General features: G+C 38.2%; 1 protein-coding gene across 1 annotated transcript; it reads right to left on the reverse strand.

Moving 5' to 3' along the window:
• Positions 1-7,686: 7,686 nt before the first annotated feature.
• ddc (dopa decarboxylase) lies at positions 7,687-22,448 on the reverse strand. The gene is made up of 14 exons (XM_069693010.1): positions 22,357-22,448; positions 20,394-20,601; positions 18,980-19,093; positions 18,740-18,859; positions 16,698-16,832; positions 15,588-15,731; positions 15,008-15,074; positions 14,476-14,570; positions 12,980-13,047; positions 12,263-12,339; positions 11,142-11,161; positions 10,948-11,046; positions 8,793-8,894; positions 7,687-8,060 (listed from the first exon to the last, which is right to left on the reverse strand). The coding sequence occupies exons 2-14, from the start codon at positions 20,592-20,594 to the stop codon at positions 7,860-7,862; spliced, it is 1,443 nt and encodes a 480-aa protein (XP_069549111.1). The 5' UTR covers positions 20,595-20,601; positions 22,357-22,448; the 3' UTR covers positions 7,687-7,859.
• Between the last annotated feature and the right edge of the window lie 768 nt (positions 22,449-23,216).

Here is a 23,216-nt window from a genome sequence, read left to right on the forward strand (position 1 = left end):
TCTTTTCTTTTCTTTTCTTCTTTTCTTTTCTTTTCTTTTCTTTTCTTTTCTTTCTCTTCTCTTCTCTCTCTCTTCTCTTTTCTTTTCTTTTCTTTTCTTTTCTTTTCTTTTCTCTTCTCTTCTCTTCTCTTCTCTTCTCTTCTCTTCTCTTCTCTTTTCTTTTCTTTTCTTTTCTTTTCTTTTCTTTTCTTTTCTTTTCTTCTCTTCTCTTCTCTTCTCTTCTCTTCTCTTCTCTTCTCTTCTCTTCTCTTCTCTTCTCTTCTCTTCTCTTCTCTTCTCTTCTCTTCTCTTCTCTTCTCTTCTCTTCTTATTGGCCACAATCCTTTGTATTGACAACCAGTGTATTGTTTCCTAACATATCGGGTTGGGTGGTCTTCAGGTCTGTGGACTTGTCTACGAGCAAGGGAATTCCATATATGATTCAGCAAGCAATGACTGTACATCAAATATTTTTAGCTGCCTAACGTGAGACCTGACACCTATTATGAACCGGATAGACTCCCTGAAAATTACATTTGCACAACAAGAGAAAAAAGCCTCCTGGATACACATTACAGACCTTTCCCACATTGGTCTTCCTGGAGTTCTTCTTCTAAAGTATCACATCCTGAGGTGTGTCCATTCAGGTGCTGCTGCTTGGACATAATGTATATGTTCTGCAGCTTCAAGTAGAAATGCTGCAACACTAATGCGGGATAGATGTAATGTGTCACAGATCTACAGAAACTTGAGAGCACGATTGCAGTCTGCCAATATGGTCTCCAATTGATACCAAACTGGCAGTCAAGCAATACTACTGTAGGCCTATCTATACATACAAGCAACTACATTATATTCATATATAGAATTAAGTTCAACTTGAGTTGCCCTAACTGTGTATATACAAAAATGCATTTCATCTGAAGGTACTGGAAAAAAAAAATCTTCAATGACATGTAAGTCTTGCAGCTGCTCATTTATTTTCTCACCAATAGATTTCTAAAAAAATCTATAATTTTACATTATTTTTATGATTTCTTTTAACAAACCATATTTTTCTGCAAGCACTAAACGCCCTGATGAATTTCTACCACAGGCCATGGAGGAAATGTCCCGGCCATGTTGTGTCCAAATCAATCACAAGAAAGATGCACTTTGAATCCACAGAAAGACCTCTGGCTTCACTATTTTAATATGTCAATGTGAACAACTCTGCTACCATCTCTCTCTCAATTGATTTCCTGCTGTTTCATGTTCGCTCTCCTTCTTTTATTTTTGACTCTTCAGTTTTAAACCTTGGTAGTCTACATGTCTTTTCTCATTTAAAGAGTCTCACTCAAAAAAATAATACATTAAATGTAATTTAACTTGTTTGATGTATCCCATAGTCAGAATTGTTTTATATCATATAAAATGTATTGATTGCAGCTATACAACTGGAATTTGCTATTCAATATCTTGAGGCTACTATGAAACCTGTTTTGTTTAGGTTTTTTTTTCTATATTTCAGTTTCTCTTTATTGCTAAGACATAAAACGGGGATCCACTTGATCTTCATCACCATGATAGCACAACAGAAGTTAGCTCTCGCAACTATGTTAACACATTTAAATTGGTGTCACACATTTTATACCTTCTATCAAAACAGTTTCACACAGATCTCTTTGTGTTAAACAAAAGGAAAACATCCATCCACAGCTGATAAAAATTACTATGCATAATTATGAATCCCTCATGCACTTATGTGAAATTCCTCTGCACAGCTCTTTAGTCAGAAATCAGTTATTTTCCATTTATACAAAGATGCCATGTCTGTTGCTATTTGCAAGTATGGATCAAAGAAACCAAAGGCCCTTAAGGGGAGTATGAGGCCTTGGCAGAGGTCAGGAGCAGAAAAAGGAGTTTGCATGTTTGGCAGAGAAACAAATAGAGCTCAGAAAAAAAAATCCAGTGCGATGTTGATGAGAACCTGTTGCCTAATTATCAGGAAGGATTTGACTAGATGTGAAGTTCTGAGTATTTAAAGTTTCATTTGGGTGCTTTTATTTTATTGTCATATACAATATTTAGCATTTCTGAGTTAGAGGGGGAGAAAAGAATACCATGGAAAAATCTGATGCAATGAAATAAAAATAAAAATTTCTGAGTATATCTGACTTTGGGTGAAATCCTTCATTGATGCTTTGGTAAAGAAGGAACACTGTACAAATGCTTTACCATAAAGAATGTGCAAATTTGTCTTGTTTACAGGTTTTATATAAGTCTTACATGTCAACGACAGTTCATGGGCGCGGAACGACCTGCACACAAGATTTTCTATTTTTTAACAGCTCTTTCTCAGGGCATCTGAAAGTGTGAATCAACAAATGGCACAGCCATATCGCACAAATTAAGGTTGGTCAAATTGATAGCTATGGTTTGTTGTACATTGTGTAATGATTAAAATGACATACAATGTATTATTTGACCACAAGTTGCGCTGTTTGATGGAGATAATGTCTTAAGCTTGTTTTTTAAATTTTTTTATGTGTGAAGGCATTTTGCATTTATAATATAAATACAAGTACAATATATTTAGACTAGTGACAACTGCTTTGTTAACTTCTGAGTGGACAAATGTGTTCTGCAAATGAGAAAAAACTGTAACGCACATGCAGATCACAGTTTGGAAGCCTAACGATGACTATTCTGTCTGATCACACACACTATCTCGGTTTTGTAGCTATTAATGCATTATCTGGAAATTAGACAAATGCAGTACACACATATATATATGTATATACGTGTATATACAATACATACACTAGAATGATGAAATAATTGAATAATGAAAGCATTCTGGCTGTGCCAAATTGACAGAAAATTATCCGTGAAGCCTCTAATGTGTGGGTTTCTAATGTATGGGCTGCTGCACTTTAAACCCAACCCTATCCATTTCACTTTATGCTCAATAACATCACATCACCCAAGCTCCTCCCTACATCAAGTATAACTCTACAGGGCTTGCTCTCTGTGGTATAGCCACTGTGGAAAACAGTATTTAGGGTAAGCTTCTACATCATGTAACATGCTCTCCTCCACCACTGATTTTACTGATAGACCTCTTCAAGCAAGATGTAACACAACTCCATATATCTTGGATGTTAAAACTGTGAAACACTCACCACCCTGCAATTTAATCATCACAAAGGAAACTCTCATTCTAATAGAATTATAAGTATTACTGTTAACAGCAATCACTGCCAGTTCAACATGAGACATGAAATGCTGCGCTTTGTAACGTGATCTCTGAGGTCTCAAGTGTTGTTGTGAATTCAGATTCAATTATGGCCTGATGGCTATGAGATTGTTCTGTTTTTCCATCCAATGCCCCCCCTCCCCCCCCCAAAAAAAAAAAAGTGCTTCACCATGGTCATCTGCTTGTTGCAGATGTATTTTGCTTTTTGATGCTATTCAAATGCTTTTCAGAGCTTTTTACTGAACAAAATATGACTGCTTTGGCCAGGAATGACACTGCAAAATAATACCATGAAGTCACTGGACAGAAGACCAAAACAATGAGCTGAAAGGCACTACAGTGCTTAGCAGAGCTGAGGGGAACTGCAGTCTGGGTGATTCTGTGTTTATTATGATGAATGATAAGGTAAGGTAAAGGTATGATGAGCTCATAAAACATGCATGCAAAACTGAAAAAAAAAATACTGAGATATAACTACCTTCAATGCAATATATCCACATGGGGAGAAGAAAAGCAACTGAGTTAGAGTTTGTTCTTGGAGAAACTTCTCAGCGGTTTCACAGAACTGAAATTTGAACTGCTTTCAGGTACTTTATTTGGCACGTGCAACTATTGACAGTAAGGTTTACATTCGACACACAAGTAGTGTCTTTAAATAGTACATAGCTTCTATGTTTGACCCAGAGACATATTGGCTGTGCAAAAGGCAGGTCATGTATTAGTGTATATCCATCGGTGTCAGTATCAACAGCATATTTTTGGATGTGGGTCAACCAATGACAATTGTGTGACTGTTAACTAATAGAAGTTGTGAGGGCCTCTTTTCTGGCAACATGCTTTAATGGTGTCCTCTTGTGGGCAAACTGCAAAATGCAACTTTGTGTGGGAGTAGTAGCTATTTGTACTGCATAGTAGTACATACAGCAGTGCACATTGAGGGAGAGCAACACTAATGTTACAGTTAAAATGCATGAAAATCAACAACCACTGTAAAATAGTCATGTGGTTCTCCAATAAGCTACCGGTGCTTAACTTAGCTGTGCACCAATCATAGACTGGATATAAAAGGCACCACTGCAATCAGTCCCAAAGCTCAAATAAATGTTGAATTATACACGGTAGGCAAGGCCTAAATCCTAAAAGCATTTAAGCACTGAGACAATCACTCAGAGTAGTCAGTAATGATGATCGCATAAAGGCAGTACACATCTACTAAGTGGTACTTCGCACTGAAGGACAGTGGTGGCGCTGAGTGATAGTTTGTTGTTATAGCAACACCAAGATTCAGTAGGAGGAACTGCTGAGCTGGCTTTTCTAATGGAAACCAAATATATGTTGGCTATGTAGAAAAAAAAAATACATACATTTAATTTTTTTGCATTGTTAATAATAGTTTTCAAAAATAATTGGTATTGACTTTTACAAGTACAGCATAAAGTCCAAGTGGTAAGTCTCGTGAGAGCTTGTTAGGGGCTCGCGTCTTAGGTGAACTTGGCTAATGTAGCTCGCTGGCATGCTCAAGTCGCTCGTTTGTCAGCATGAACGACTACAAACTCAAAAAGCCTGATATTCCCAACGATGTAGTGGACAACATGAAGGAGCAGGGCAACTGCAATGTCAGCCAGTGATGGGCCAAGGTCTCCCATGCTGATAAAATACACGGCCAATAAGTACCGACCTCCTTTTGTTTTGCCCGGAGGCATTTTGCTCATGAGAGCCACCGGTCACATAAAGAAACCGCGTGTACTCACGATGGACTTTACACCCGTGTTAAAGTTCGGCAAGCCATTCCACAAACATGATGTGATTGCTGGATTAATACACCACGGATGTACGGACTGAATTCCAAATTAAGAAGAGATATTGTCTCTTAAACAAAGAATGCCCTCGTTCAAAAGAAGGTCTGTGAAAACTGTTGCCTGGCCCACACGTTTTGTAGTTTGAAAATGAACTATCAGCTCTGTGCTGTCATATGGCAGCTTAAGATAAGATACTGCAGGCAAAAAAAACAGGATACTGTCAATGCAGAGGGAGGATGTGTGATGACATTTGCAGTTAATCCAAACAGTTCCATCTCTTATATTTGATCCACATAAAATGCTCAGAATTTTAAAGATTTGCTCATCTTTTATACGATATTTTGATCTGTTCTGTTGATCAGTATGATCAATATTATTTTGGGGTATTTTGTATTTATCGGAAATATATGCACTGTTGTCTTGTAGTATTTCATATGCTTTACTATGAAAATGTTTTAATATTTTGACAATGTTACACCTGCAGAGTACTTCTGACAGTCAAACGCGTTGGCTACCCATTCAGTTCTATAGCAAATTAATGAGCATAATCATAACTTAAATAATGAAACCATAGATTGAAAATTAATGAATAAAAAATACACAAATAAATAAGACATTGTTTATACGAGAAAAAAAAACAATGATTTATGTACTCCATTTCTAAATCTGCCACAAAAAGTCCCTTATATCCTCCATTGCATCCAACTCAACAGAGTGTCTAGTAAAGGCAGATACATTATTCATACAGGTTATACAGGTCAAGTACACTGTTGCAAGTACTTGAACTAAGACCTATTGTTATGTCCCATGTCTCCCATCACAGTTAACTGTTCAGTCTGAACAGATGTGGCCTTTTCTCTGTTTTTTTTTCTTAACCAGCTGTATGATGAGCGGTTTTAAAGTCCACACAAAAATGTTAAGAAAAACGAATGCTTGTGTACGACAATTCTTGCATCATAAAGTTCCCTGTGGAATGATCTTACTTTAGTTTTAGTTCGTGGCAGGTGAATGAGCAGGCCAATAGTGTTGAACAGTAATCAGGGACTAGGAATTAACGTCTAATACTGAATCCGTATTTATAGAACGCTGGCCTTTGTCCTCAGGGATTAGGATGCCCAGAAGAGGATGATTGGCACATGTTGGTTGCTTTTGTGTGTGTGTGTGTGTGTGTGTGTGTGTGTGTGTGTGTGTGTGTGTGTGTGTGTGGACAGATGAATGGATGGATGGATGCTTGTCATCTTTAATCGAGTACACCTCAGTTGAGGGACGGCAGGGCTGCACAGTATACGTATGTAGTTGTATTACTCTTAGAGTAATCTATTGGAAAACAAAGCCAGTAATTTGATCCAATAGGTTGACATATGTTATAGTCTGTGTTTGAGCCATTGTTGTGTCCACACAGAACATAAGTAGACTAAACCTTTAATAGGCATTAAAAAAAATACAGATGCAGACTACAGCAGACTTTATTATAATAAACTTGAATCATTGCATGCAGCCCACAGCCAAGCCAAAGAGAAAACATTTGGATCAGTAACGGTAGCTTACTTTGACACAATCATATGAATCAACAATAAGCTGTGGTGATGTCACACCACATGTGTACACATCTCCTTGCAGACAGATGAAAGCAAATTACAAATCATGATGGTCAACAGGCAGGAGACTCGTTTCAGTCACATTTGTTCATGATGAGAATGTGTTAAATCTCGAGGTTTTAAATTAAACATTAATATAGAGAGACTAATGTGTGGATGTGAAGGAGCCTAGATTTCTGATTCACAATAAACTTGACTGACTTTAAGCAACGCAAATGTTAGACATTGTGCTGTCAGATAATATGTAATAGATTTGCACAACTTTAGTTTAAAACCTTTTTATTTTAATTAATTTGATCATTTATTTCTGTACAAACACAGGCATATATAATGGAGTACATTTATATTGTACCAACTGGGGGAAAAGCTCAATAAGGAAACTAATATTGGTCCTGTGTAGCCCAAAAGTTCTCATCCCACTAATTTACAGTGATTGAGTGATTTGTCTTGTGCTACAGTTTGGGAAATACTGGCCCAGTGTGCACTGGACAGTACAGTGTATGAATAATTAAGAATTCTGTAGTAACAAAAGGGGCATAAAAATGAGAGGCCCATATCTGCCTTATTAAAAATAAATGCACTTATTTACTGATTTCTAGGAGACATTTTTGATTTTTTTTTTTTAACCTCACATTTTATGAAGCCATCAATGTATTACAAACATTAAGAAGCTGGGTCTGTATGAGCAGCTACAAAAAACGCACACACACACTCTCTGACTCAACAATTCAGTCACACGATGTGTAATACATTCATTGCAAAACTCCCCTCAAAAAACAAAAAAGAATCACCACATTCAAACCTCTAATTTACCCCTAATCAAATTAGACTCGCAGAAGACACAGAACTGGCACAGGCAAGTCTGCAGGGGGATAAGTGCACTATGATGAGGACAATAACATAATCATTAAACAGTCACAGATAGAAGCCAAGTTACTGGTGGGAGAAATTGCAGATATAAAATGTAAAATTTAAGATGTGCATCTCTTTCTTTTATGCACATTTGGATTTAGTAGATTTGTAAGAAGTTATTTTCACTCGCATTAATTCGCAACTTAAAAAAAAAAAGAATGTGCCAAATGATGACCACCACTCACTGCACACTTGGCTGCAGACAATAAACTCTGAAATTGTATTTCTTTCCCCTTTATGACATTTTACATCTGCAAACTTCCTGAAACTTCTGTCCAAACTTTGGTCCTAGTTTAGGCATCAGAGTTTACAGCCACATCCTAACCTTTTTGGTCAATGACTGGGCTCCTGCAGAAGCTCAAAGGTTAGCTGCGTGATGTGCTTCCACGCCTGCTGGATGTGACGGGACTCGGTAGAGCGTGCGCAGATTGCGACGCGCAGGACGAAGCGGCCAGAGAGCTGGCAAGGCACCAGGTGGATCTCTCTGCTCTTGGTGATCCTTTTCAGCAAGTTCTGATTCAGTTCATTGGAGCCCTGAGAGGAGGGAGCGAAGAAGGGATAAAGCTCAAGTTAATTAGATTTACAACAGAACAGGCTTTTTGTCTTGCCTACTTGACACTCAGCCTAGTGACTGACTGGCTTAAAGTACTGACCATGTTGTATTGATAATATTTACTAATCGCCAAGGATTGGGAGTCATGTTGTTTGTAGTATCACATTGTTATCAGAAATTATTCTTATTGTCGTGTAATCATGCCATGACTTTTAAGATGAACAACCTTTAAATAGATGAATCCACTCCATCCACTCCACCCTGGAGGTCCCTGTACCAGGACCGGGTTGTATCTCCCAGGTGGAATTAAATATTTGAGTTTTTCTAATTTAACTCTGGCCTGATGATGGGAACAATATGACCCATTGTATTTCCAAATTCTCCCAAGTGTGTGTTATCCATTGAGTCCAAGGTTAAGCATTTTAGCCTCACAGCTGTGACTGATTGAATTTAGATGGGGTTTTTTTAAGGTGGAAATTAAAAAGCAAGTTACCTCGGGCTTAAGGAGTCAGAATAAGGAGAAATGACTCATGCTACCCATCCACATTTCTTTTTTTTTTGTTAAAAAAAAAAAAAAAGGAGACCAAAATATACTGCATGTACACCTCAGCTATATTCTTCTGCAGTGACATGGGTTGAACAGTATAAAGGAAACTTCCGGAAGAACCACTGCAGTTATCAAATGATAGATTCATAATGCTGGATGTTGTTACCTTGAGCCTGAAGCAGACCAGCCCCATGATGACTTCAGCACAGATCTCAAACCTCTTGTCTGCTCTCACCAGACTCTCAAACTCTTTAGCCAGGTTCACTTGCTGTAGACAGAAGACATCGAATTTAATGATCTGGGACTAATGCAATGTTTGTAAAATGTACTGAGTGACGCACTGCACATGTAGATAGAAGCACACTTGAGCTGCTCCTATTATCCACTTATTAATTAGTCTGCAGAGATATTCAGTTATGTCAAATGTTAAAAACAGAACAATAAATTCAACAAGCAAGTTAGAAGATTAGAAGAAGTTCCAATATTTATTCTAGGTTGTTTATCGTATAAAAGAGCATTTTCTGGAAGAAAAATGTCCCCTTTTCAACGGTCATCCAGCCTTTCGGACCTGTCAGTAATTCGTATGACCTCCACTAGATGGAAGTGTTGTATCATTTCATCGCTCAGTGCTCTCAGCCAGACCAATCATAGGAAACCAAAACTCTTCTTCTTTACTTGTCAGAGTGTAACTCATTACTTCGGACTAAATGTAATCTTCAATAACCAAATGCATCTGATTAAACAAGCATGTTGTGTGATAGTTCACATCTTGAGAGGAGGCAGCTCCCGGGGACCAAAATCAGATAAAATCAGGACTCAATAACCATGAAAACGCCTTTATCAAATTCTGCCGTCTGGAAATGTTATTCCCCTCGTTTTGAATATATATTTTTTTACATGGCACTGTACGATCAACAATACTCCTACAGCATAATTTATCCACTTAAGATCAAAGTGCGCACTGAGACAATGGGTGGTTGGTAAAACATACAACAATGCATGTAATCACAATCACCAGCAAATTTGTTTTACAGTTCCTCTCTAGTAAAGCCAAACACTGGTCCTAAGTGACCAACAACTGGTTGACTCCTCACTTTGTTTCTTCATTCCTGGCACGCAATTGACTGTCACCCAGTTTGTTTAAACACTAATAAACAGTAAAGACCTCATTGACTGTCCTACTATTTCTTGTATGCTACATTGAATTTACTGTACATGTGCTTTATTTTTCAACTTATTTTGTTTATGGGAGGCTAAATAATTTGTCACAACGAGACCAAATTGAATTTAAATGTGTTTCCCAAACACAGAAAAAGGAAATACATCAATACATGTTGTATTTCTAGTTAGACTTATCGTCAGATACAACAAGGTTCAGCTAAGGATCATAGACAAAAACATGAGTCCAAAATTGTTCTAATTCAAAAGACATTGTTCCAATTTAGAAGACACATGTATAGTAGAGATGTATGTTAGGGGTTATAGCTTTCGCGATCAGTAGTGCTGCTACTGCTGCTGCTGCCGCCACTTCATTTAAGATGGAGAATAAACACAAAACAGGCTCATTTGATTGACAGAGCAGACTGGAGGGAGGAAGAGGAAGATGAGGAGAGACAGGCATGAAGCATTAAGAAGAAAAGGCAATGAGAGAGGGAAAAGGCACGGGTGGGAGAAGTGGAGGAAATGTTGCTATAAAAAGAAGATTCAGGTCAGGCATGTATGACTGACAGGATACAGTATGATGATGAAGATAGAGATGAGGAGGGAGGGCAATGAAGGGACTTGAGTGTGTCTTTGGGAGGATGGCCATGGCATTTACCATGAAGGCATATGTGATTGTCAGAAATGTGGAGCGGGGGAGACAGATAAATGGAAAAGAAAAAGTGAAGCCAGACTGATCACCACTGTCAGCATTGTGCTAATCTTTTAGTCATGTAAATAATATGAATAGACATACAAATCAGGGTTTGGAAAAATTACACTACGGAAGTACTATATTGCTGCTGCTAATGGCAAATAATCACTTCTTTACACCTGTAGTCAGTCTGGAATAATTTAGTTTTGCACATACTGCTTAATTAAAAAAATCTGTAAAAACAGTCAAATCATATATTTAAAGTACCACAAATATATTTCTAAACAAATGTAGTTGAATAAATGAGCTCACTGATTGGAATTTACACCACCAGGGTCACCACTTACTGTGTAGTGGACATGTTCAGTGTCTCAGACTACTCTTTCTATACCCAGGCCAAGATACATATATATATATATATATTTTTTAATGCTGAGTGAGATGGGTAGTTCAATTGGTGGCCTACCGTGCGTATATGAGCTTGCAGGCCTGCGAGTCCAAACAAGCGGAAGACGAACCACATCTTTAGTGAGCGAAACCTTCTTCCCAGAGGAATCTGCCAGTGCTGCAGGATGGAAGGGGATGAGAGCCGGAGAAGTTTATCACTACAATGTTTACAGTGCAACTGATGTTATGATTAATAATGATAATTAATCTTACCCTGTAATCTGTGACCAGACCTGTTGACAGAAAAACAGAAAATGTCCATTACACGTTAACCACATATATGTAATGTATATTATATATAAAATAGCATTTAAATATTAATAATCATCAAACTATTTCAGGGCCGGTTAGCCTTCTTCTTTGACTTTATAAGTGTCAGCCAAATGTAATTAGATCAAGTAAATGTCATGTCATACAGTAAAGAGAATATTGTAAAACAACAGACTGACATGGATCATATCTGACATCTGTAAAGCTGTATTAGCTTGTTATTGTGGACTGTGTTTCATTGTCCAGGTGTCGCTGACATTGTGTCCACCCCGTCTATCTCCATGATCACGGCACTGTCAGTCCACCGGATACAGGTAGCTCATCTCTACAGAATGGAGGCATGTGTGGCTTGTGCTAATAACCACTAATTAGATTGCAGAGTCCTGATTGTATGAGCAAAGGCTTTTGTAAGGTGCCTCAGTGTGGTGGGAGGTATAGCAGTCAGTCTTTCTCTCTGTCTGCTTGTTCGTCAAGCAAATTATAGTGTAAATCTGAGCCCACCTGGAGGCAAGGAGAATGTACTCCAGCACACAGTAGTAGTGGACACATATTCACATGATCATATTATGGGGAATTCTTTTGTTAAATCGTATCAGTTTTCATTTGAATTGAGATCCCAGGCATCCTTCTTGTTTGTCGTCTTACAAAGTCAATACAATAACACTTCCAAGACAGGACGATGAGGTTTATTGATTATATTAGGTTTTTAGTTAAGTCATCTTAACTTCAGGAAGGATTGGATTGTGAAATCATTAAGCTGGCTTGCAGAAGCCAACATTTACACAATAGCACCTTCACCCATGCCTCTGTTGTTGTCACATTTATCTTTTTGCCTGTGTTCATCTGGATTAGGCTGCACTTCACTGCATTTCAAGACACCGGTACAATGATTCAGTGTGTGTTAAAACATAAATGATTTTTTTTTAGCCACCATCCTCACATTATGAACAATAAACAGGGTCACATCTGTTCATTGTTGTCATCATGTTACGCAGTAGACCCCAGGCCTATCTGATCTGGTCTGTGATCATGGATTCAGATTACGTAAGTGAAAATGTCACTACCTGACTCCTGGTTTTCATGTTTCAGGTAGAGTGGTTCCATTTTAAAGGCTCCAATGATGTCAGCTCTCTCCTTCACCCTGTTGACAAGCAGAAAAACATCTTACAAGACTTATAAACCTCTATCTTTCTGATCATGTCATGGTTCACATAAATATGACAGATTTGTTCATGTGTACTCAAGCATTTGGCACTAACTGAATATCAAAACACCTCCTTGCCAATTTTAATTATAAATGTGTCATACAATTAAAACAGAAGGCTATCTCAGTGGGAATTGGTATCATTTAAGTTGTGCCAGACTGAGACACAGATGATGGAAAAAGTTTTGAAGAACCTCTTCAGCATGTCAGGGTTTTAAACTGTTTCCATCTTGTGCATAGCACGTCTCGTTTTGTTCATGCTGACAGAAAGGGCAGGTGGGAGGCGCAGTTCTATTTTTACTGCACTAATGATTGAGGTGTAGATGGATATCAGTACTCATTGTTACTTTATGGGACCATGTGTCCCAGCTAAGGTAAACTGGCAACAATAAAAACAGTACTAAGTATTCAAAACAGTATGAGTAACTCTTCCTTTATTACAGGTCTTTGTATCACCCACAGAATATGCCAATAATGTAACTTATATTCATATTGCAGGATTTTGTACATAAACGTAGCAAAATATAAATAAATATTAAATAAAAAAATTGTGACTGATGTATGTTAGACAACTCACCACATTGTAGAACAGTCAAAGTTGATTAACAACCATTTGTGGGGGTTGAAGTTGAAAGAGTCTGCAAACTTAAAAACAAAACAAAAAAGAACAGTGATGAAACCATACTGATAGGTGATAATGTATATAACAAAAATGATCACAAAACTAGCAGTATGTAGTTACAGTCCAAAGACTGTGGACTGCTGTGTTTTTTTGCAGATCTGATTATGTGCCCAGAGGAAACATTTGTTCTTTCAAAAACACACACTGCAATACATCTTAATTTCCCATTACTGACGCAGAGGCCACCGTGTCACCAACAGTATTATCGAGACTAAAGCAGCGTCAATGTATTTGAAATGCAAAAGAGGAACATCCAGCCAAAAGCTTGTCAAGCACAGTGGAAATGGCCCTTTCCTGACAGGGCTTATTCGAAGAGAGGGATAAAAAAAACATTCCCAATCTGTTCTCATCTTTTTGTTGGTTATCTTTTGTAATATCCTTTTCTCTACCTCCACAGATGCAATAACACAGCGTAAGGAGACAATGTGATACAGACTCGTGGCTGACAGTTGCCATGCTGACTGATTCAAAGGAGGCTGGTTGCCTGCTCTCCCATCACTCATATCCTAGCAACCAATCCTCCAGCAGGGCTGCACTCTCATCCAAAAAGGATCATTTCTTCTTCACGGCCTCGTCCAATAACTACTGCTATTACTAACTCTGTACCGTGTATTTATTCTGCTACATATTACAACACATATGCCTTGAATAAAATTGAGAACCTGTTCTCCCTCAATGTCTTTAAAGAAAGGCCGTGAATAAAACAATTCCAGACATATTGAAAGAATATGATGTAGAATTGCAAGATTACGGGAAATAAATGTGCTACTGAACAAATCCAACAGCTAAATTTACAGCTTTCAGTCAGAGAAACGATGAAACACCAGTTGGTCCTTTAACAGTCAAGTCTGCTTTCTCTGTCTCCCCACCAACATTGTTTGAACTCGTGTGCCTAATAAACAGCGATATATAAAGGTCTAACGCTGCCTCAGGAAATGACTCTGTCCTTATCTCTGCGTCTCTGCACAGCTTGGGGAGCAACAGCTGCCTCGGCAGCCTCAAAAGGCAGATTGCTTCTCCTGCGTCTTGTACCGATTGTTCGGCCTATTACTCAGTCGTGCATGCTTCCTCCTTGACATTAGCGTTATGCCCTTTTCAAACAGCATGCGTTTAGTGATTCCTTTCATAGATGTAATGAGAGATATTTCGCCTGCAATTAAACCAAAATAGGTTGTCTTGTTATTCAACATATTTCTATGCACATCTTAATTTTCAGAATAAACCAATTAATCTCGTTTGACATATTGGGATGATCAAGGTTAAAATCCTTCCATGCTGTTTTTCTTATGAGGGTTCTTGGCACAATCTGATCTTTGCCAAGAAACTAAAACATGTGTTACCCGAATATAGTTACAAATTGTGTACTGGTGTTAGTCCATATTTTTACACACCTCAACGCCGTTCAGTAAAGGTCTAAATTCAGGACAGATGAATGCACTCCCAGCATATGCTGCATCAATGTGCATCCACATGTTTTCCTTATTACCTGCAACAGAGAAACAGAGAGTTTATCAATGTCTGTGAAATAACTTTTGTCAGTCCATACCTGATAATATGGAGAATACAAAACTATAGTGAATGAATTACTAAAAACATAGAATTGAGGTTAATGAAAGTAAATATTAATTGGAAAACTGACTAAATACACACCTTTTTTTCCCCTTTTTACTTATTAGCACATTAAGGAAGTGTATTTGATTGCAGAAAATCTTAAAAATATATATATATTTTTTTACTACGTTGGGACTCCCTATTGATCCGGATCAAACATTCCGCCCCTTGTTAAATCAAAGCTGGTGACAATGTGCTTGTAAAGCTATAAAGATTTCTATGCGTGTTATAAAACATAACGCCAACACAGTTTTACAGTCCTCTTGTGAAACAAAGAAATAGAGTGTGTGCGACTGCAGCTTGTTGACTCACATAAGGGTCCCAGCTCAGTGATGTGATCAAAAGCGCATGATGCAGTGGTGCCAAGAGTCGCACAAAACTGAACCACACACACACACACACACATACAAATGACAATGAAATACAGGTCAATACAGTCTTTACAGCCACCGTAACATATTTATTTTCATTTTTCTTAAATGGATTAAGGGATCCCTTTTGACACAGATTATTCAGAGCTGCTGGGCCACTGCAGCCTCCTCAACACTGTTCACTGATAGTGATCTATAGGTCCAGATCAGGCGGGGATTATTGTCTCTAACCAGATAGACATACATTGGATTCAACAGAAACAACATTATCCTCCTGCAGAAGCCTCAGGGTGTGCACAGCTGCAGCCCTGGCAAAAATGGTATCATCGTGGCCGTCAGCTTAGTTAGTGGTTGTGTAACTGGTTGTAAGGTTCACATGTATAGCAAAAGCAATGCAGTCACAGGCATGTTTCATTCAATGAAAAATGTAACAATATTTAGTGTTGCTGGATGTGTGCGTGTGTTTTTCTGTATGCGTTAGCTACGTGACAGCTGAACGAATGAATGCTGATTTGTCTTACATAGAAAGGGATGCGTCCTTCTGCTTTGTCCTCCTCCACCATCTTCTTCAGCATGTCCTTTGTCACAGCATAGCGGTTGTCCGTAGGAACCATCCTCATCATCACTCCTCCAATCAGAGCAGCACGCTCCACAGAGGAATGAGCCTTAGGGAGCAAAGGGATGCAACTTTAGGGAGGGAACAAAGTAAACGAGTTGTTGGATTACAATATTTGATCCTCTCCTGCTTTAAGTGGGAATGTTTACCTTCTGTCCCAACAACTAATTTAATGTTTATGGATACTAAAGGATACTTAAGGTTGTATTTATGTCAAACCTCAAAGAATTATCCAAGAAAATCAGTGCTGCTAAGTAAAAATAAATAAAACTTACATTTGCCAAATACAGAACTAGCAGTGTTACAATAAATGTTAAATGGAGCTAAGGTTCGACTACCAAGCGCCATACTTACTACAGACTACTTAATCATATTATTGCAGTTATGCTACTCTAATTATGTTAGAAATAATTGAGGCAGATTTCAAGATTTTTTTTTGCATGCAGTTGTTTTATTTGTGGCATACTCTGCACAATACAAAAGCAGAGGGAGATTACTACTAAATAAATTCATATTAACATAAGAGATGCATACCCTGGACAATAAAACAGTGCTCTTAAACAGGCAGTAGAAAAAGTGGTCTCCTTGTAAAAGGTCTGTTTTACCCTTCGGCGACTCTTTAACCCAATCACAAAGTCAGCCTGGTATTAGACCTGATCAGAGCTAGCTACTGCCTCACCGACCCTACGTCTAATTCAATTGCAGAAAAACTCTTTGGCTGTTACTAAGGTACCTTTAACATCTTCCCATGGACTGATGTTGCTTACAGAAACTTTGCATATGTACTATTGTAGTTCAATTGGTTTTATGTCACTATTTAATAACTTAATGCGTCTACAATCAGTTTCAAGGTCTCTTGTAGTAAAGCAGAAAGTTCCCTTTATATAAACTTGAAATAATGACAAATTAGTCTAAAATGTAAAGTGAGAAATATGGTCAAATCAAACATATTGAAGAGTTCTGGACTTGCCTTAAAAATGACATGACAAATACTGGAAGTATCTTCAGTGCTTACCTGTTCTGAGGTGTATGCCACCAGTTGGGAGAGGATTTCAGACTCAGATTTTTCGGAGTTGATTGTCTGGACACGTCTGACTGCTTTACAACGAGCAGCGAGCAAGGACATCAGCGTCGCCTCACTGGCTGTGCTCTGTTGGACAGTTACAGAAGTTGTCAAGCAATGCTACCACTGTGCAAAACATAACTGTTACCTATACTTTCAAATGAAAACCTCAAATAGGCCTACATGGAGGCGTTTCAGGAAGCCACTCACCTTACTGCCACCCACTGTTGGGTCTTTTATGATTTGCTGCCAAGGCAAACAGTGCTGCTTTAGCTTCCAGCGCCTGACTAGTTATTGGAAAGTTATCAGCGAGTAAAGGTAGGGTCGCTACAGTCGATCTCATGAAGAACTTAATCTAGACGTAAATTATTCAGTAACTGTATGGACTGTTCTTGACTAAAATATCTTTTGAAACTAATTTTGGGGAATATTGAGAGAAGTAGTAATTTCCCTACAACTAGAATTGTTGGTGGACTTATCAATAATAGACCATATTATACAATTTTCGGGACATTTTGGGCAACATACGATATTATGATATTCTTTTAACATTTTGGACCTCATGCTATACCAATACATTTTTATGACATATTGGACCAAATACTATGCTATGACTTTTTTTTAATGCCTTTTTGGACGACATACTATAGCATGAAGTTTTAATTATATTTTGGAGAACATTCTATACTCAGAAAATGTTATAGCATTTTTGACAAAATACCATACTATGAAATATTTTTGACATTTTATACCACATACTATAGTATGAAGTTTTATGACATTTGATTACTTTTTTATTCATTTTTGGATGACATACCATAGTATGACATTTGAATGACATTTTGGAGTCATACTACAGTAGTACTTTTTGGACGACACACTATACAATATGGTATAATGTAATTTCGACCCCCAATATCGATATCATGGTTACGCGCTTGATTTTGAGCACACAGTAGCCTCTGAACTTGGCAGCCTTTGCAGTTTTTCAGCTTTTATCCATCCGTATCTAGTAATAGTGAAGGATAGTCTGTTCTTTTAGGCTGTTTAGCATAATATGACTGGCTGCAAATTCAAAACAAGCTCACACACCTTATTTTTCCTTTTACAAAAAGTGTCTTGTTCTGTTGCCAAAGTTGCACACTAGGGTAAAAAGGTCAACAGAGGAGTTGCTTTTTTTTTTTTTTTTTAAACCATCCATTTCCCATTTGTGTTGGCATAAGGTTTATAATAATAGGCTGGCAATGTGCTGTCACAACACTCATTAGCCCTGCTGCAGTGAGAAGAGCCCCATTCGTTGCCATAGTGAGCTGGTAAGCTGCACTAAAAAAAGGAGAGTGGCAAGACTGAAACAAAAAGACGATCAGCCAGATGAGCACACGCACAGAAACTCAGGTGGCCACAATAGAGGAGGCATGAAATGATCTGTCATCAGAGTGCACTCTCATGCTCCACCACTCACCATCCCATTAACACACGCGCGCACACACACACGCGCACAAACACACACACGCATATTAGAGCGTGTCCTCTGCTATTGCTTCTGCGTTTCTGTCAATGAAGCACTAAACTAATGCTTAGCCTTTTTCCACACGAAACAATCCCAGCACCACCGCTGTCATACCTGTCTGCCTTTGAATGACATATTAAAAGGCAATTTCCTGCCAATTTTCAGCTGGTTTGAACCAGAGAGAGAAAGAGACAACAAATCAATAACACGCAAATTGCTGATGAATATAGGCGCAGGAGATCAGCGTTGTTTGTGCATAACACTTTCAAAATTCCAACTGGTATTTAAACTGGAGAAGTTGTGGAAAAACATCGAAAGTTTTGAATTTGAGCTGTTGATGTATGGTACAAAGCATAGAGGAGTATAAATTAGATTTTTGTGCGGTAGGACATTTCTTTGCTCAACAAACAGACAAATCAACATAGTGGAAGGATTTTTTTTTTTTTTTTTAAGTCTCACAGACAAACAATAACTAAACACTGACCTGGATGACACCTCCTCCATGGCCATGTATCCCGGCTATAAAACACTCAGGCAATTGCAGCATCTTCCCAAGCCAATCCAACATTACCGTCTCCAGCTCTGTGCAGGCCGGGCTGGCAGCCTGAAAGTACACAACCAGCATACAAACAAAAAATGTCAAAGGTTCTGTGCTTGCATGAACTAAATATTCAAACAGCCTTACAGAGTCTGATGAAGAAATGCAGCAAAGTGTTTTTTTTACCCAGGAGAATCCAATGCAGCCAATGGCTCCACAAAGCATGTCAGCCAGCATGGCAGGGTAAGAGGAAGCTGCTGGAAAGTAAGCAAAGAAGTATGGGCTGTGCCAGTGGGTGACCTGGAAGAAGACCAAACATCCAGATGAGAAATTTAAAAACAAACTCAACCTTAGTTCTTCATTCGGAAAAAATAATTAACAAAGGTATCGTTTGTTATATTTAGTTTTTAATAATAGTGAACACTACACATTTTTCAGCTGTTATTTCTTAGGCCAATTAGCTAGCATGCAATTCTAGCTCGCCAGCCTCCACCAAGTATTGATTTCCAAACTGTGGTACTGGAGGTACAGAAGGCTCCACCTGGTGCTATACAAGAGCCTATACTTAAAGCCTAATAATTGCAATCAAACTGGCCCTATTAAGTCCAATGTCAAAGAAATAGTTATTAATCATTTAAATATTTTAGAAATAAAATTGACTGCGCTTAATCATGTAGGGTGATTAGACGTCACGTCCGACATAGCATAACGCTAACTGTAGCTTGATGCAGTTGGATTGGGATTCTTTCATTTTTTTTTTTAGCAAGTGGAATGAATGGAATTCTGAAATGGCTGCAAGATCCAAAAAACAGTCGAGAGGCAAGTGGCAACACTGAACCCGACAGGTTAGACAAACGTTTCAATGCTGAAGAGGAGTCGGAGTCGACTGTTGAGCGGCAGAATCGTGCATTTTCTTTCTAGAAATGTAATGTATGCTTTGATTATGGAGCAGTATCCTTGTGTTGTTAAATAACCTTTTTGATGACTTTGCATGGTTAAAAACTGCTGTTTTTTTGCAGTGGTACGTGGTACTTGGACCATTTGGTTTGATGCCTCGTAGTGCATGGTTTGACAAGTTTGGAAAACTGTGGCTTCAGGTATCCTGGAATCCTCCAACCTATAGCGAATCGAAGCTTAAAACAAAAACCTTTTTGTTGAGTCCAACAGAGCTTGGTTTGCAGTATGTAAAATTTCATATCATTATTTCATCTTAACAACAAAATGTTTTTGCTAATGCTAATGTTAACCTCAATTGCTAAAGTTTTGGTAACAATATTTTATTACACCCAAACTACACTGAAATGGGATGGAAAAAAAAAAAAAGATCAAATACATTAAAATCATATTAATAAGAGTGGTAAAAAAAAAAAATGGTGTGAGCTGAACTCCTTTATAGTAACAACAATATTTTGTAATTAATAAGGTAAACATTGAAGCAGTTATCTTGCTTGATTGAGTCTCATCCAGATCAGATCATTTAATTTGTGTAAACTCTTTGACAAAAGAAAAGCTGTCTCATCGGCACCAGACTAATGTGAATTGCAGATAAACACAGAGAATTTGGTGTAATCAACAAATGAGAAAAAAGTGGCCTGCTCACCCCTGGCATTATGACCCTCTCCACATCTTTTATAATGTCCTCATAATTTTCAGGCTCAAGTGGGGCTTCAGTGGGGATTAAGGAACGAAGATATCCTGGTTCCAAATCTGGGTAGACTGGTCGCTCTTCTATGTTCTCCAGGTAGTCAGCCACATAGTCTACCATCTCCCTGCCTCTGCGCCGAAACTCTGCAGCGTCCATGATACGACTGGAATAGAGCACAGAAACACTTAATTTTCAAAATGATTGATCTTGACATTTTAACTGGTTGGATGTGGCTTCTTGAGGATTTCTTTTTAGATGCAAACAGACAGCAACTACAGAAAAAAAAAAATGAAAAGCAGAGTAACAGCCACACGCCCACAAGTTTAACCTTTGATCTCACGGCAAAACGGGTTGATCATTGATCACTAGCATTAATCAGCTTTATGAAAACAAGTGAGTACCTGAGTGAGTTTATAAAACTAAGTGCTCTTGACACTTCACCCTGGATGAAATAGTATTCTTATTTATCAAAATAAAATGAAATGAAACAAACTTGGTCATTCATACATTAGAAACACATTTTAAATCATTATTCCACCTTTTCCAATCTGTGTAGACACTCATAATTGTCAAAATATACTTTGATATTGATATTTTATTGCAAATCATTGTGTAAACTGACTGCATATATTTAAAAATCCCCAGTCTGATGTCAAGACCATAGTCTTAATACTCTAGGTAAGGACAAATGTTGATTATAAACTAATGTGTTGTCTATTACACGTATGAATAATGTTGAAACCTGAAATTAGAAATTAAACAGGATGAGATCATTATTGTAGGTGAAAGCTGCAAATTAAATTTTAAAATATATATTAAAAAAATAACACATTTGTTTTTATGTTTTTACTTTAATAACAATAATACTGTAAACAGAAAAATAAAAAGTAAACTAAAAAACAGTTGCACCTGCTATTTTCAAAACCATTCAATCTCACAACATAGCAGTGCATGATTTGCTCTAGAGATGCACACGGACATTAATATGATACGATACGATACGATATATTTTATTGTCCCCATGGGGAAATGTTTCTTGGGCAAGTGTTGCTGCATTTGACAGATTTCTGCATTTTGATAATTAACATAACCTGATTTCTAAAAAAAAATTAATTTAAAAAAAACAACAACATACATTTATGTGGCATAAATAGCAGAGGTTTAAGGGGAAAAAAAAGAGGAAAAAAAAAAAGACTGCAAATAAAAAGAGACTACTATTACAAAGAGACTGCATTTCACTTAAAAATAAACAGTATATTCCAATACTTAAGAGATATTGTTGCACAAATGGAACTAAATTTCATATCTTAAAAATAAACAGAAACTGTAACGCAGTCTATTCGAGCTTAAAAACTAAAATTTTGCACACTGTTCCATACTCCTGACAGTTTGTTTAAGCTTGCACAATATAAGTGTACGAATGAACCACTGTCCCTCTCGCCATCACTGTAAGCCAGTCTGACAGCTTCCTTTCATTTTATGTTGGTAGCAAAAAGCATTTCCATGCCGAAAATCTGTTAATAGTCTCACAGCCCAGTCTTTTACAATTATTGTCTCATAAATCAGTGTGCAGTTCCATAAACCTGTTTAAAACAGAGCCCTGTTGCATCTCAACTGCAAACCAGGAAAGTATACCATACATTGAAGGGTAAACTATTGGCTGTCCTACAACAATAATAAATTAGACTATAGAAAATAAATCTTTGAATATATTGTACTAAAGACTGCGATATTGCCTATTTAAATGGCACAACAGCATGTTTACATTCTGTACACCAGTCGCTATCATTCAACAAGTGTTTCACCCTGCAGGTCTGTTCCCCTCATTGAGAAGCAGAGCTCTTATCCTTATCCTTATCTCAAATAGGATTAGACATGCTGTATGGATGTGCGTGTGTGTATGTAGGTGTATACTCACAGTTGTAGGTGAGAGCTTCAGCAGCCGTGTTTGGATAGTGGATCCTCTCTTCTCTGCCGTCCACAAACAGACAGACAGACCTCCCGGCACGTGGTGAGTGTGTTGTGTGTGTGTGTGTGTAAGCAGGGCAAGAGACATTTGCTCCTTTTATCTTGCCACTTACCACCCCCCACAATCCCCCCAGAGGCCAGCCAATGGGAACAGGGCTCATGGCCAACGCAAGAAAGACTGATTCATAAGGAGTTCCTAAAGCTGCGATTACTGTGTCCACACGTACACGTGTACACACACACACACACACACACACACACACACACACACACACACACACACATGTAAACAGACTTTTTTTTAATGTACTGTAGTGTAGAGAGATTGACAAGGATATCCGGCTTCACAAAGAAATACATAAATAGAAATAATCAAAGACAACCATATTATTAGTACAAATGAAATCTATATTAGTTTAAATTGCATACTGTCAGGATTCCTGTCTGCTCCTCTGTTTTGTCCCCAATCACCTCCCATTTCCCTCACCGGTCTCAGCAGCTGCCACCACTCTCCCCAAATCACCACCTGCAGGTGGCTCATTTCCCTGATCACCTCCCCGGACTATATGTACCCTGCCCCTGCAGTCATCTGGTTGTCGGTCCATACTGCGAGTTCCTGCTAGTCACCGCAAGGACCGCCAGTCACCCGTCCGTCTCTTGCCCCTGTGCCCCTGTACCCCTGTTTCCAGCCCGTGTGATCAGTCAGTGCTCCCAATCTCAGCTGATCGCCGAGGCTAAGCAGGGTCAGACCTGGTTAGTACTGGGATGGGAGACAACCTGGGAATACCAGGTGCTGCAGAGCTACCAGTC

The sequence above is a fragment of the Brachyistius frenatus genome, unplaced genomic scaffold (genome assembly GCF_029030835.1).
Source record: "Brachyistius frenatus isolate BFR_SWC_R1_liver_20210118 unplaced genomic scaffold, ASM2903083v1 Contig_14, whole genome shotgun sequence".
NCBI classification, from domain to species: domain Eukaryota; kingdom Metazoa; phylum Chordata; class Actinopteri; family Embiotocidae; genus Brachyistius; species Brachyistius frenatus.

Bases quoted from the DNA above. Each gene is read 5' to 3' on its own strand.
- ddc (XM_069693010.1), bottom strand. From the start codon at position 20,594: ATGGACGCTGCAGAGTTTCGGCGCAGAGGCAGGGAGATGGTAGACTAT. The intron at 19,094-20,393 runs GTGAGCAGGCCA...GTCTTCTTCCAG, and splicing joins AGAGGGTCATAATGCCAGGG to GTCACCCACTGGCACAGCCC. The intron at 8,061-8,792 runs GTAACAACATCC...CCCTCCTCTCAG, and splicing joins TGGTCTGCTTCAGGCTCAAG to GGCTCCAATGAACTGAATCA.